The 14,615-nt window shown below is 43.5% G+C and overlaps 1 protein-coding gene across 1 annotated transcript; it reads left to right on the top strand.

The window, feature by feature from the left end:
- Positions 3,269-7,830, top strand: LOC100525589 (disintegrin and metalloproteinase domain-containing protein 20-like). The gene is made up of 3 exons (XM_003128625.5): positions 3,269-3,378; positions 4,178-4,244; positions 5,584-7,830. The coding sequence occupies exons 1-3, from the start codon at positions 3,269-3,271 to the stop codon at positions 7,828-7,830; spliced, it is 2,424 nt and encodes an 807-aa protein (XP_003128673.2).

The raw sequence follows: 14,615 nt of genomic DNA, 5'->3' as shown, positions 1-14,615 counted from the left end.
ACAGTTATACTTCTTCCTTTCCTATTTGGATGCCTTTCCTTTTCCTTTCCTTATTGCTCTGACTGTGACTTCCAGTATTATGTTTTAGGGGTTCCAGTATTAGAGGTGTTGGAAGTGAGCAACTTTGCCTTGTTTCTGATATTAGAGGAAAAGTTTTCAACCTTTCACCATTGAGTCTAATGTTGGCCATGGGTATATTACTAATAAGGACTTTAATTTTAAGTATGTTCCTTACATATCCAATCTGTTGAGCATTTTTTAATCATGAAGGGATGTATTTTGTCAGATAGTTTTTCTGCATCTACTAATATGATCATATGACTTTTCTATTAATGTGGTATATCACATTGAGTGATTTGCGTACATCTGTCCATCCTCATATCCCAGGGATAAATCCCACTTGATTATGCTGAATAATCCTCTTAATGTGCTCTGCTGTTGAATTTGAGATGTTTTTATGTATATTGATCAAGGATGTTGGCCTGTAATTTTTTTTTCCTTGTCATATCTGTGTCTGGCTTTTGTATCAGGGTAATGCTGTCCTCATAAAATAAGTTTGTAAATGTTTCCTCCTCTTTCATTTTTTGGAAGAGTTTTAGAAGATCAGTGCTAATGCTTCTTTAAATATTTGGTAGACTTCACCAGTGAAAGCTTCTGATCCTGTGCTTTTTGTTGGAATCAATCTCCTTAGTCATAGCTAATCTGTTCAGACTTTCTGTTTCTTTGTTGTTCAGTCTTGGTGGATTAATATGGTCCTGCTGAGAGAGACTGACCTCACAAAGGATAGCCATATCTGTGTGCCTGAACTTCTACCATTAGTACTCATCCCACTGGCTCATCCCAGACACTCACTCAGTGTCTCTCTGGATTGGGTTCTATGAGCACCAGGCTAAGCTGACTTGGTGAACTCAGTCTGGAAACAGAAATGGACAAGGCCAATTGCTGGTGAGGTTTGCTATGATGGATTGAGCAAAAGGCAGATGCTGAGGGAGATGTGACCTCTGGCTCAGTAGCCCTAGTCACACTTGAACAGAGGGAGTTGAGGGAGTGTTGAAGGCACAAAGGCTAGCAGCCACCTGCTCCTGCCACCTCTGCTCCAGAAGCTCCACCAGGCCATCTCCATGTCTCCTCTCCAGGCTGCTAAAGAAGTTCGGGCAAGAGTTACTTCTCACTCCTGACATGGCTAATCCCTTCCAGGCTGTGTGTGTGAGGCAGTCAGAACCCCCAGGGCCATTCTGAAATGTGTACATCTGTCCCCACCCTCTGTGGGGCATCTGTTCTACCATCTACTCTCAGAAGTTAACATGGTTCCTTGTCTGTCCAGCTTGGGCTGGGGGCTAGAGATCCAAGATGAATGAGATCCATCCCAGAACCCAAGGCCTCTCTAAACTGGGGGCCAGAGGCCTGGGTTATGCTTGGTGTGTGACCTTGGCTGAGTCTCTGCCCTTCTCTGGGCCTCAGTACCCTCACATGAGCAGTGAGAGGTAGATTCACACAATGGGTTTTCACTTCCTGCACCCTGCACTTAAATGAAGGAACTATATTATTCTCATTTTAAGAGCAGTAGAAAAGGTGGTATATGGAAGTTCCAGGCCAGGGATCAAATCTAGGCCACAGCTGTGACCTATGCCAGAGCTGCAGCAGCCTGGATCTTTAACCCACTGCACTGGGCCATGGATCAAACCCACAGCTCAGCAGCAACCCGAGCCGCCCTGGAGACAGCATCAGATCCTTAACCTACTGCACCACACCAGGAACTCAATCACAGTAGTTTTGTTGGAATACTCAACATGTCTCATTACAACATCTTTTCTTATGTAAGGTGACACCGTAACACAGGTAACAGCCAGACCGTTAACTCTTTATATTATTCAATAAGATATTTTCCACTGTAACTTCTCTTTTTTTCTCTGTTGATTACCTTGGAAGTGGAAAAGAAAATAGTAAACAAACAAGCAAACAAAAGGCTGGGGTAGATTCCACGACCGTAGTGAGTAAGACGATTCAGGCACCAGTTTGACCATGGTCTGCTGCCAGTTTGGGAATCTGCTGGGGATGGAGCATGCAGTCACCTTGTTGCCCATTTCCAACAGTGTGCCTTCCTACACTGCTTCAACAATGGCATCCTCAACATGCTGACTGCACTCAGGTGTCCACCCTTCACAGCACATTGCCATATGTAGTGTGTTAGCAGGTGTACACATGGGGAAACTCTGAGAAATCCAAGAGCAAGAACCCAGATATTTACGAAAATCACAAATGAGCAACTCATATTAATAATGTTAATATGAAAGACCCTTCTCTGGGAGAGAAGTCTACATTTATAGGGTCTTAAAGACACAATAAACTTATGGGAGACACACACACACACACGCGCACGCGCACACACACACACACACACACACACATCTTTTTAAGCCATGCAAAGTTACAAAGAGAACTGGCCCGTCTGCAGCCCTGAAGATAGTTCTCACCAGAACCCAACTATGATGGCACTCTGATCTTGGACTTCTAAGCCTCCAGAACTTTAATCACTCTAGAAAGAGGTGAGACACTATGTTGAACATTGGGAGATGATGACTAGAGTAAATAGGAATAAGAGATGATTAAAAGGTGACATCAGTTGCATAATGGCCCAGATGAATCCCAACACCCTCTGTCAAAGCCTCAATCTTTATTTTTCAATAATATGATATTTTCTGAATAATTTTTTAAATGATGGATGTGTTGCCAAAGTACAGTGGTGGAACAGGCATAGGATAGACACTCCTATCACCCAAGGGATAAATTAGAAAGAAGAAAGGAGTGACAGGTCTTAAGTATATCTAGAATCTTACGGCAAGAGAAGAATTAATCCCCTTTTGCCTCCATGTTCTTCCCTTTAGGCACACTGGGGATTCTGTTCCACTTCCCGCCCCATTGGGGTGGAGGTCCTGCCTTGCAGGACCCGACAAGGTTGGACACCCAAGACTCCTAGAGGCCTGCCCCAAGGCTTTGGTGGATGCAGCCCACACTGCAGTTCTCATGGGCTAAAGTTGTTTGCCTGTGGCTGTCTGGGCTGAAATAATGCACGGTGGCTCCACCAGTCTGGGGTCATAGAAATGGCCTGCCCCCATGGCTCTGCTGGGGATGACCCTAGAGGGTGCTCCCTGTGGTGGCCTGCTTCTCCAGGGTCATGGGCCCTTAGCTCCAATAATCTCCATCCTTCAAAATCTAGGTGGAAGTAGCCACACCCCTTGCCCCTGCATCTCGTGCACTTTACGCACTCATGGAGATGGCCCGGCATGTACGCTGCCCAAGCCTGCCACCTGTGTCCTCCAGAGGGGTGGCTACTGTGGCCTGTGGTGCTGTGTTGGTGGAGGAGCTCAACCTCCTGGAGTAAAGTGCTGGGAAAGGAGTCCACAGGTGAGGCAACTCTGACAAAGCATGCCAAGGTCCTGCAGGCACAGGAGACCCCTTCTCTGAAACTGATCTAATGATCTCTGGATCACCTGTGAGTCATGGGGGTCATTCTGCCACCGTCTTGCACACAGCTCAAGTGCTGTTTTTGCCACATTCTCACAGTTCTTTTCAGACCATGCCTTCTCAAACTTTTCCACATGGATAGGCTGGGAATTTCCCAAATCTTTTAACTTCTGCTGCTCTTTGAGGAACAAGTCCATCTTTAAATCAGTTTTCTCTTCCTACATTGTACTAGAAGCTTACAGCAAAAGAAGGGAACCTAGACACTTCTTAAACACTTTGCTCAGCTATTTGCCCAGCTAAACATCCAGTTTATTCTTACAAATTCTACATTCCACAACACACAGGACACAACCCCCCGTCAGCCAAGTTCTTTGCCACTTGATGACAAGTATGGCCTTTCCTCCACTGTTCAATAACATAATCCTTATTGCTGTCTTCACTTCATTACTATGGCTTTTCCAGTTCATATCCTACCAATCTGTTCAAGAATACTTCGGTGTTTTCTGAGAATGTTAAGGTTGCCTATACCACTCTTTTCTTTCTAGGCTCTCACCGAGAGTCTGTCCACAGCACTGTGGGCTTTCTAGTTTGCAACTCAAAAACTCTTCCAGTCACTACCAAATACCTAGTTCCATGCCGTTCGCACAATTTCAGGTGTTTGTTACCTATAGCAAAACCTCCGGGAACCAATTTTCTGTTCTGTTCTGTTAAGGCAGCAAAATACCATAGGCTGGGTCACTTCCACAAAAGAGAACATAATGTCTCAGTTCCAGAAGCCAGTAAGTCCAAGAATAAAGCACCAGGAGATTGGATGCGGTAGGATTCACTTCCTGGTTCATAGATTGACACCGTCTCACTGTGACTGAACAGGGCAGAAGGAGTGAAGACTCTCTCAGAGCCTCTCTTAAAAGACACTAATCCTCCCTTCCGCCACCCCCCGCCAAACAAACACAAACACAAACACAAAAACAAAAGACTAGTCCCAAGCATGAGGGCTCTTTCCTCATGACCTAATGCCCTCTCAAAAAAGATGCCAATAGCGTCTGCTAAGAGCATCACCTTGGCAGTTAGGAGTTCAGCATGTGGATTTTGGAGGGAAAAGCTCATCTAAAGCACACCCCAATCAGATTCAGAAGCTCCATGACACTCCAGTAATTTGCCTCCATTCCTTCACTCCCTCACATCAGGAAAACAATGATTTAAATTCTGTTCCCAAATACTACTTTGGACTACTCCAGAACGTCATAGAGTGGAAGGCCTTCACAAAGTTCCTTTGGTCTGATTTCTTTCCACCATCATCATCATATCTATGAGACCCATCCACGTTCTTCCATGTGTCTGAAACTTGCTCAGATTTATTGAGGAGCATCCCACGGAATGAATATGCCAGTCTGTATGCCATTCATCTATTCGGCACTGGCTGTTTGTTTCCAGTCTGTGGAATGCATTCATCAACGATGCTACTAGGGGTTACAGAAATCATTGTGGGGGACTTCCTGTGGCTACGATCCTTGCATCATAGGGCAGGTGTAAGTGTCACTTTGTAATAAACTCTTGCCATCCACCCTCACTTTTCTACTCATGACGCTGTTTCTTCTTTGGTTCCACTAATCAGGCCTAGCACATTCCATTTCTCTAAAGGGTGAGAGACTCTGACTCTGTCCTCAAAATTCTTACAAGGGGAAGCATCCACTCTCCTCTCCACTTCATGCTTTAGCTACAGATTGATGTCTTATCTCACTTGGGGTTGGGAAAAAAGAACGTCAGTAACAGTCTAAAGCTGGCACCAAACCCACTTATCCTTCCCCGTGACTTCTCCAAGAGACCAGGCCACCTCTCAGCCCAGAGAGACATTCTGTTTTTCCTAATTTCTCCCTTGCCTTCTCCTCTCTAATACCCCCCACCGTGCCAGGATCCCTAGGAGGACTGAGCATGGCCCCGCCCACTCAGGAGTCCACCATTGTTATGTAACAGCCTCCCTGTCCCTGCTCCACCTCTCTGGGGATGCCAGGCCTCCAGCCTCTCTCTGCTCTCCTCAGGACCATACTGCCGTTGAGGTTGCTCTTCCAGGGAGAGCCTTGCCTGCCTCCCGCTTGACTGCAGTTTCTTTGGCCCCAGGCTTCCTCGCTCATGGGACCTGCTTCTGCCCAGGCCCAGCTGCGAGGTGATCCCTGCTTGCCTCTGCTCTGGTTATTCCTGGGCCCGATCTGTTGCTCCTATGCGCCACCAGGATGGCGCTTCACTGCCTCTGAAATTGTGATCCCCAGGAAGGTGTCCCACAGAGTGAGTACAGCTGAGATACAAGGCCAGCTCTCCTACAAGATTCGCTTCGGTGGCCAAAGACATGTGGTTCACATGAGAGTCAAGAAAAGCTTGCTGCCCAGACATTTCCCTGTCATCACCGACAATGACCAAGGCGCCATGCAGGAGGACTACCCCTTTGTCCCTCGAGACTGTTACTACTATGGCTACCTGGAAGGGGTTCCTGGGTCCATGGGCACACTGGACACCTGCCATGGGGGTCTGCGTGGCATGCTCCAGGTGGACGACTTCACTTACGAAATCAAACCCCTGGAAGCGTCTTCCAAATTTGAGCATGTGATTTCTCTGCTTGTGACACAAAAAACACCAGGAGAGGATGAAAAATGTAAGATTGGAGGGGAAGATACAAATCAAGCAGATGAGGAGGCCTTGCTTGCTGAGATGCCTAGAGCAGGACCTGTGTATATGTGGTGGCCACATAGAAAATACATAAAACTTCTCTATACAGTTGCCCACTCATATTTTCTTCTCAACCCAAATCAAACAAGTGTAATAGAGAATGTCGTGATTATGAACAACATATTGCATAGTATTTACTTCCAGGCTGGACTTGAAGTTTGTATACGTGTTTTGTGCATATGGAATGCCGGGGATGGAATGCGTTTGGACATTTGGCGTGATGGTGGTTCTCTTGTTACTCGGTTTGGTTTATGGAAAATGCAACGTTGGCAAGGTATGATTCCTCATGACACTGCAGTGCTTTTAACAGGACGTCGATTCGGTAATGACAGGTATTATGCCCACCGTGGAGGAATATGCAACCCCAATTGGGGTGCATCATTTGTATGTGTTGGGAATAATCACATATTTTTAGCTTCAACTCTTGCAGCACATACACTAGGTCATATGATCGGCTGTAGACATGATGGACCAGGTTGTCGTTGTTTTCGAAGAGATAAATGTGTCATGGCTCCCGAGACTGGTCTTCTGGATATGCTAAGTAATTGTTCGTATGTGACACTGCATGAAGTGGTGCATAGATGGGATCCTTGTTTGAGTACTTCAAATGTACCATATAATAATTTTCCTTATGTAGCTAATCGTTGTGGTGACAAGAAGTTAGATGCGAGGGAGGAATGTGACTGTGGCACCATGAAGGACTGTGCTGAAGACCCGTGTTGTGAGAACAGTTGCATCCTCACGCTCGGCAGTACATGCAGCGAAGGATCTTGCTGTGTTGGATGTAATTATGCTCAGCCTGGAAGAATGTGCAGAGATGTTCTTGGTATTTGTGATCTTCCAGAATACTGCACTGGACTAACACACACTTGTCCAGATGACTCTTATATCCAGGATGGAACCCCTTGTTCACCACTGGCTGTTTGTGTGAAGGGAAACTGTAGTGACCGTGACATGCAGTGCCAAGCCCTCTTTGGCTTCAATGTAAAAGAGGCTGCACCGATATGCTATAGAACATTGAATATGAGAGGCGATCGATTTGGAAACTGTGGGGTGAGGGTGATCCGAGGAGGAGGAAAACCTGTAAAATGTGAAGAAGATGATATCATGTGTGGAATGCTGCACTGTGCTAATGTGCAGAAAATTCCTGGTGGCGGAGAGCATACTACATTTCGTCATATAGTAGTACACGATGTTACACCAAAAACCTGCTTTGGGTTTGATGCCCACTTTGGGACACTCACACCACAATTGGGTCTTGTAGTTGATGGTGCATCATGTGGCCCAGGACAATTCTGCAAGGACCAAAACTGTACCTTTTATCCAGACTTGAACTTTAGCTGTGACGTTAGCACATGCAATTTCAGAGGTGTCTGCAACAACAGAAGACACTGTCACTGTCAGCAAGGTTGGAAACCACCAAACTGTGATGTTGAAGGAGGCGGCGGGAGTGTAGATAGTGGCCCACCACCTGACAAAAGAAAAGAGACTCGAGCCAAAATAAGAATGAGTGTAAACATCGAAGTTGCTCTCCTACTTGCTCGTTTTGCCCTTCTTTGCATTTCAGGTATTATTGGTAGCCTTTTCCACCTGAGAGAAGTTGTAGATCAGAGGTATGAGGAAACAGCTTCTGAAAAGTTGTAATGCCTTAAGCCTAAGTAAATACAAACCGGAACACACAAAATGGAGAAAGTCACATTGGCGCACACTGGGAGAAATCATCTAGAAGCACTCTGAGAGTCACAGAATCCTATAGCTATCCTGAAGTCGTTGTCTTGAAATAAAATGACTTGGCAATTTAAAAAGAGTCCGTGTTGTTTAAATGCATTTAGTATTTTACATCTGGTCATAGTCTTACTGCTCCTGTAGAGGACAGTGGGACCTATTCGATTCACCAGCGGAATACCTGTACTTATTTAGGCAGTGATACTAATGTTTTATCCATGCGCCAGCAGCACATCTTGTTTGAACTGGTTTGTACTTGTTTACTAATTTATTAGACCTTTCATTAGCTGGTGATATGCTAGATTTTTGTTATGGGTTCACAATTTTTGCCAGTGTTAAATAAGCCCGACATGATAGATGGCATACAAGACACCTTGGCAGATACAGTAGGAAGAGAAAACAACTCGGTGTCACAGGCACATGAATGTGAAATGTAGTTCAACAAGCTGCTGAGTACGTGATCTTGCCCAAAGTCATTGGCTTTCAGAGAATCAAAGCTCTATCTGACATGTTATATTGAGAGATGAAAGGTACTTTGCCAGGGTTTTGTCATGGCTAAAAGAAAGGACCTCAGAAGCACCTAGAATATGTTGGGCACTTAATAAACATTGACTTTATCATTCCCATTGGTCTCACGATTACCTTGGGTTGCATTAAAACTTAAGTATTGCAAGTATTCCCAAAACCTTGGAACTTTGTATCTTTTATGGTCCAACCACCCCACAAGGAGACATTGATCTCTGAATATATCAATTCCCAAGGCCCCTATTTATTTTTTTTGAAGCCTTTTTTTTTTTTTTTGGTCTTTTTTTGTTGTTGTTGCTATTTCTTGGGCTGCTCCCGCGGCATATGGAGGTTCCAGGCTAGGGGTCCAATCGGAGCTGTAGCCACCGGCCTACGCCAGAGCCACAGCAACGCGGGATCCGAGCCGCGTCTGCAACCTACACCACAGCTCACGGCAACGCCGGATCGTCAACCCACTGAGCAAGGGCAGGGACCGAACCCGCAACCTCATGGTTCCTAGTCGGATTCGTTAACCACTGCGCCACGACGGGAACTCCGCAAGGCCCCTATTTATTAATGTCCTACCACCTCCCATTTAAAATTATAGGATTGGCCTAAACACAGCCTGTCTGTACAGTACAGGATGGAATTGCGTGTCTGATACATATACAGAGGCCAAAACTGACATAAAAGGAAAGAGGAAGCAAACGCTACATAAGAGAATATTAGAAGCAGGTCTCATAAGTGAGCTGTGTTCTAGTCGTGCTACTTAAATGCCTCAGACCTTGCATCAAACCCCTCTCTGAAAACATGGAGTCCAGAGGAGGGTAGCTCTCTAAAGGCAGCGGAAGGCTGCAGCAGAGGAGAATCCACTTAACCCAGTGGAGGAGGATAATTTGTCCAACTTTGCCATCTATAGAGTTCTGTTAGGCAGCACTTCTTGTCCATGGGGTTGATCTGGATCTCCTTCCGTGACCCGTTTGAGCCCTGTCTTACTACCTCTTGTCAAACATGGGTTAAGGCATTTGCTCTTTGCACCGGTATCTATTAAAATCAAAGCTGGATGACCATTTGTTAACTTGGTTATTTCCTGTTGATACAAAGGCACTTGGTGAAAACAAAGTGGATCTTCTCTGGGTGGTGTGGACGGGATGCTTTTGTTTTTTGTTTTTTGTCTTTTTGCCATTTCTTGGGCCACTCCCATGGCATATGGAGGTTCCCAGGCTAGGGGTCTAATCGGAGCTCTAGCCGCCGCCCTACACCAGAGCCACAGCAACGCTGGATCCAAGCCGCGTCTGTGGCAACGCCGGATCATGAACCCACTGAGCAAGGTCAGGGATCGAACCCGCAACCTCATGGTTTCTAGTCGGATTCGCTAACCAGTGAGCCATGAGGGGAACTCCGATATGCTTTTGTTTTGAATCGGGCAGTCCCATTGGTTTACTTTTGTTTTCATTTCTATTGTTTCGGGAGCCTGCCCTAAGAAAACATCTGTAGGGTTGATGTCAGAGAACGCTTTGCCTATGTTCTCTTCTAGGAGTTTTGGGGTGTCCTGTCTTATGTTTAAGGAGGTGCTCATGCTCGTTTTCAAGCCATCTCTCCCCACTCCTGACCCACACAACCAGTGATCTCGTTTCTTTCATGAAAGGTTAGTTTAACCTGCTCTAGAAATTCCTATCCACATAATAATTCCATTCCATGTGCAATCATGTGTGTCTGGCCTCTTGCATACAACCGAATGTCATGGGGATTAATCCATGTCTTTGTGTGTTTCCACACTTGTTCATTGTTACTGCTGTGTCATATCATTTAGTGAATATGCGGTGTTGCTTAGCATTCTACTTGTTGACCAACCCTTGGGTTCATTCCAGATTTAGTCTGTTAGGAATGGAGTTGCAATGAAGATTTTTGCATATGACATGTTTGGGTATATGTTTCTAGGAGAAGAACTGCTAGGCCATAGAGTAGGATAAGTTTAATGTTTAGGAAAAAAAACCTGCCAATTTCTTTCCAAAGTTTTATTTTCCAATGAGGTTTTTTTTTTTTTCCCCCAGTGAGTTTCAGTTGCTCCACTTCCTCAACCAAACCGACTAATCTCAGGCCTTCCGGAGGAAGGGAAGCAGTAGCTTATTCCAGGTATAATGACATTTCCCTGATAACAAAAGGCAGTATTCATCACTATTTTAGGCTTTTTTTTTGGGGGGGGGGGAATTGTATACTTTCACTTATGAAGTAACAGGTCAAGTTTTTTTGCTCGTTTTTTGTATTGGGCTCTTTATCTTGGTTTCATTGAGTTGTGAATATATTTTGGATACGTTTTTTTTCAGCTTGGAGGGTGACTTTTATTTTTCAAACCCTTATTTTTCATTAAAGTATAGGTGCTTTACAATGCTGTGTTAGTTTCAGGTGTAAAGCAATGTGATTCAGTTATTCTGTTCAGATAAAAACTTCCATTCTTTTTCAGATTCGTTTCCCTTGTTGGTTATTACAGAATGTTGAGTCGAAGCGTTCCCTGTGCTATACAGTAGGTCCCTGATGAATATCTATTTTACATATAGTAGGGTGTATATGTTAAACCCCCCCTCTTCATTTATCCATTTCCTCCCCTCCCCGACATACACACACCTTTCCCCTTCAGCAATGGTAAGTTTGTTGTCAAAGTCTCGGAGTCTTGGTTTTGGATACACATTTTTTTGTTCCTATGCATTCTGCAAATATTTTCTCCCAATTTGTGGCTTGCCTGTTCATTTTGAGTGGCATCTGCTGAGGCTCCAGCACTTGTTTCCTTGCATCATCCAGCTTCTGAGGTGACCCACATTCCTTGGCTCGTGGCCCCCTTCCTGTGTCGTCATAGCCAGCAGCACTGCACCTCTCTCACTATTCCTTTGTGGTCCCCCTCTGACCACAGCCTAGAAAGACTATTCCCCTTTTAAGAACGCATGTGTTTAGATTAGGTTGACCTGTATAATTCAGGATAATCACCCCATCTCAAGGCTCTTAATCTTTAATCGTGTCTGCAAAATCCCTTCTGCTAGTAGGACACTGTCATCTTTGGGGAGGTAGGCATTATTCTGCCTGCCTTTTGAGAAATTAATGGACCTTTGTTTGGTGTATTGGTTTATTGCCGGACATTATTTCTTTCAGCTGACCTATTTGACCGTTTTCATAACAATATATATTATCTTGATCACTGTGGATTCACAGTCAGTCTGGATGTCAGCAAGGAATTACTGATGAGCATCTTTGCGTACAACCTACCATAGTGATAATGAAAAAGGTAGTGTTCATCAAATTTAATTTTCCAAACGTTTACGTTGAGGTTGTGGAAACAAAATAAAATTTGACATTGTACTTGCGGCTTGGGCCACATTTACTTATCAATTAAAAATTTTGGATAACTCTCCTAGGATTTCTTAAATAAAGAATCATGTTCCCAGTGAACAACAATGGCAGCAACAATTCTACATCTTCTCTCCAATGTTACATTACTTTTCCCCCACTTTTGAAAGTTTTACTGAAGCATTGTTGAGTTAACGTTGTTATCATTTCTGCTGCACAACAAAGTGATTCAGTTCCCCATATATGCATATCCTTTTTTTCCAGACTCTTTCCCCTTATAACGGTACCACAGACTATTGCGTAGAGTTCCCTGTGCTATACGGCAGGTCCCCACTGACCATCTATTCCATGTACACTAAGGTGGGCATGCCAGTCCCAGACCCAAACACCATCCATCCCTCCCCCAACACCTGTCCCCTTCGGTAACCAGAAATTTAGTTTCAAAGTCCGTGTGTCTGTTTCTGTTTTGTAAATTAGGTTCATCCGTATACTTTTTTAAAAGATTCCACAGAGAAGTGAAATCATATGATGTTTGTCTTATCTGTCTGGGCTACTTCACTTAGTATGGTGATCTCCAGGTCCATGCATGAGCTGCAGATGGCAGCATTTTGTTCTTTTTATGGCTGAGTAATATTCTGTCGTGTATCTGTACCACATTGTGTCTATCCATTCCTCTGTCAATGGACGTTTAATTATATATATATATATATATATATATATATATATATACACATATATATATATATTTTCCCACTGTACAGCAAGGCGATCAAGTTATCCTTACATGTATACATTACAATTACAATTTTTTTCCCCACCCTTTGTTCTGTTGCAACATGAGTATCTAGACAAAGTTCTCAATGCTACTCAGCAGGATCTCCTTGTAAATCTATTCTAAGTTGTGTCTGATAAGCCCAAGCTCCTGATCCCTCCCACTCCCTCCCCCTCCCATCAGGCAGCCACAAGTCTCTTCTCCAAGTCCATGATTTTCTTTTCTGAGGAGATGTTCATTTGTGCTGGATATTAGATTCCAGTTATAAGTGATATCATATGGTATTTATCTTTGTCTTTCTGGCTCATTTCACTCAGGATGAGATTCTCTAGTTCCATCCATGTTGCTGCAAATGGCATTATGTCATTCTTTTTTATGGCTGAGTAGTATTCTATTGTGTATATATACCACCTCTTCCAAATCCAATCATCTGTCGATGGACATTTGGGTTGTTTCCAAGTCCTGGCTATTGTGAATAGTGCTGCAATGAACATGCGGGTGCATGTGTCTCTTTTAAGGAGAGTTTTGTCTGGATAGATGCCCAAGAGTGGGATTGTGGGGTCATATGGAAGTTCTATGTATAGATTTCTAAGGTATCTCCAAACTGTTCTCCATAGTGGCTGTACCAGTTGACATTCCCACCAATAGTGCAGGAGGGTTCCCTTTTCTCCACAGCCCTTCCAGCACTTGTTATTTGTGGATTTATGAATGATGGCCATTCTGACTGGTGTGAGGTGATATCTCATGGTAGTTTTGATTTGCATTTCTCTTATAATCAACGATGTTGAGCATTTTTTCATGTGTTTGTTGGCCATCTGTATATCTTCGTTGGAGAAATGTCTATTCAGGTCTTTTGCCCATTTTTTCATTGATTGATTGGCTTTTTTGCTGTTGGGTTGTATAAGTTGTTTATATATTCTAGAGATTAAGCCCTTGTTGGTTGCATCATTTGAAACTATTTTCTCCCATTCTGTAAGTTGTCTTTTTGTTTTCTTTTTGGTTTCCTTTGCTGTGCAAAAGGTTTTCAGTTTGATGAGGTCCCATGGGTTTATTTTTGCTCTCATTTCTATTGCTTTGGGAGACTGACCTGAGAAAATATTCATGATGTTGATGTCAGAGAGTGTTTTGCCTATGTTCTCTTCTAGGAGCTTGATGGTGTCCTGTCATATATTTAAGTCTTTCAGCCATTTTGAGTTTATTTTTGTGCATGGTATGAGGGTGTGTTCTAGTTTCATTGCTTTGCATGCAGCTGTCCAGGTTTCCCAGCAATGCTTGCTGAATAGACTTTCTTTTTCCCATTTGATGTTCTTGCCTCCCTTGTCAAAGATTAATTGACCATAGGTGTCAGGGTTTATTTCTGGGTTCTCTATTTAGTTTCATTGGTCTGTCTTCTGTTTTGATACAAGCACCACACTGTTTTGATGACTGTGGCTTTGTAGTATTTCTTGAAGTCTGGGAGAGTTATGCCTCCTGCTTGGTTTTTGTTTTTCAGGATTGCTTTGGCGATTCTGGGTCTTTTGTTGTTCCATATAAATGTTTGGATTGTTTGTTCTAGTTTTGTGAAAAATGTCATGGGTAATTTGATAGGGATTGCATTGAATCTGTAGATTGCTTTGGGTCGTATGGCCATTTTTACAATACTGATTTTTCCAATCCAGGGACATGGAATATCTTTCCATTTCTTTACATCTTCTTTGATTTCTTTGATTAAGGTTTTATAGTTCTCGGCATATAGGTCCTTTACCTCTTTGGTCAGGTGTATTCCGAGGTATTTGATTTTGTGAGGTACAATTTTAAAAGGTATCATTTTTTTGTATTCCTTTTCTAATATTTCATTGCTGGTATACAGAAATGCAAACTGACTTCTGAATGTTAATCTTATATCCTGCTACTTTGCTGAATTTATTAATCAGTTCAAGTAGTTTTTGGGTTGAGTCCTTAGGGTTTTCTATGTATAGTATCATGTCATCTGCATACAGTGACAGTTTTATCTCTTCTCTTCCTATATGGATGCCTTTTATTTCTTTTGTTTGTCTAATTGCTGTGGCTAGGACTTCCAAAACTATGTTGAAGAGCAGTGGTGAGAGTG

This window comes from Sus scrofa, chromosome 7 (assembly GCF_000003025.6).
Source record: "Sus scrofa isolate TJ Tabasco breed Duroc chromosome 7, Sscrofa11.1, whole genome shotgun sequence".
Classification (NCBI taxonomy): domain Eukaryota; kingdom Metazoa; phylum Chordata; class Mammalia; order Artiodactyla; family Suidae; genus Sus; species Sus scrofa.
Note: the sequence above shows the minus strand (reverse complement) of the source record. Positions and strands in the feature narration are given on the sequence as shown.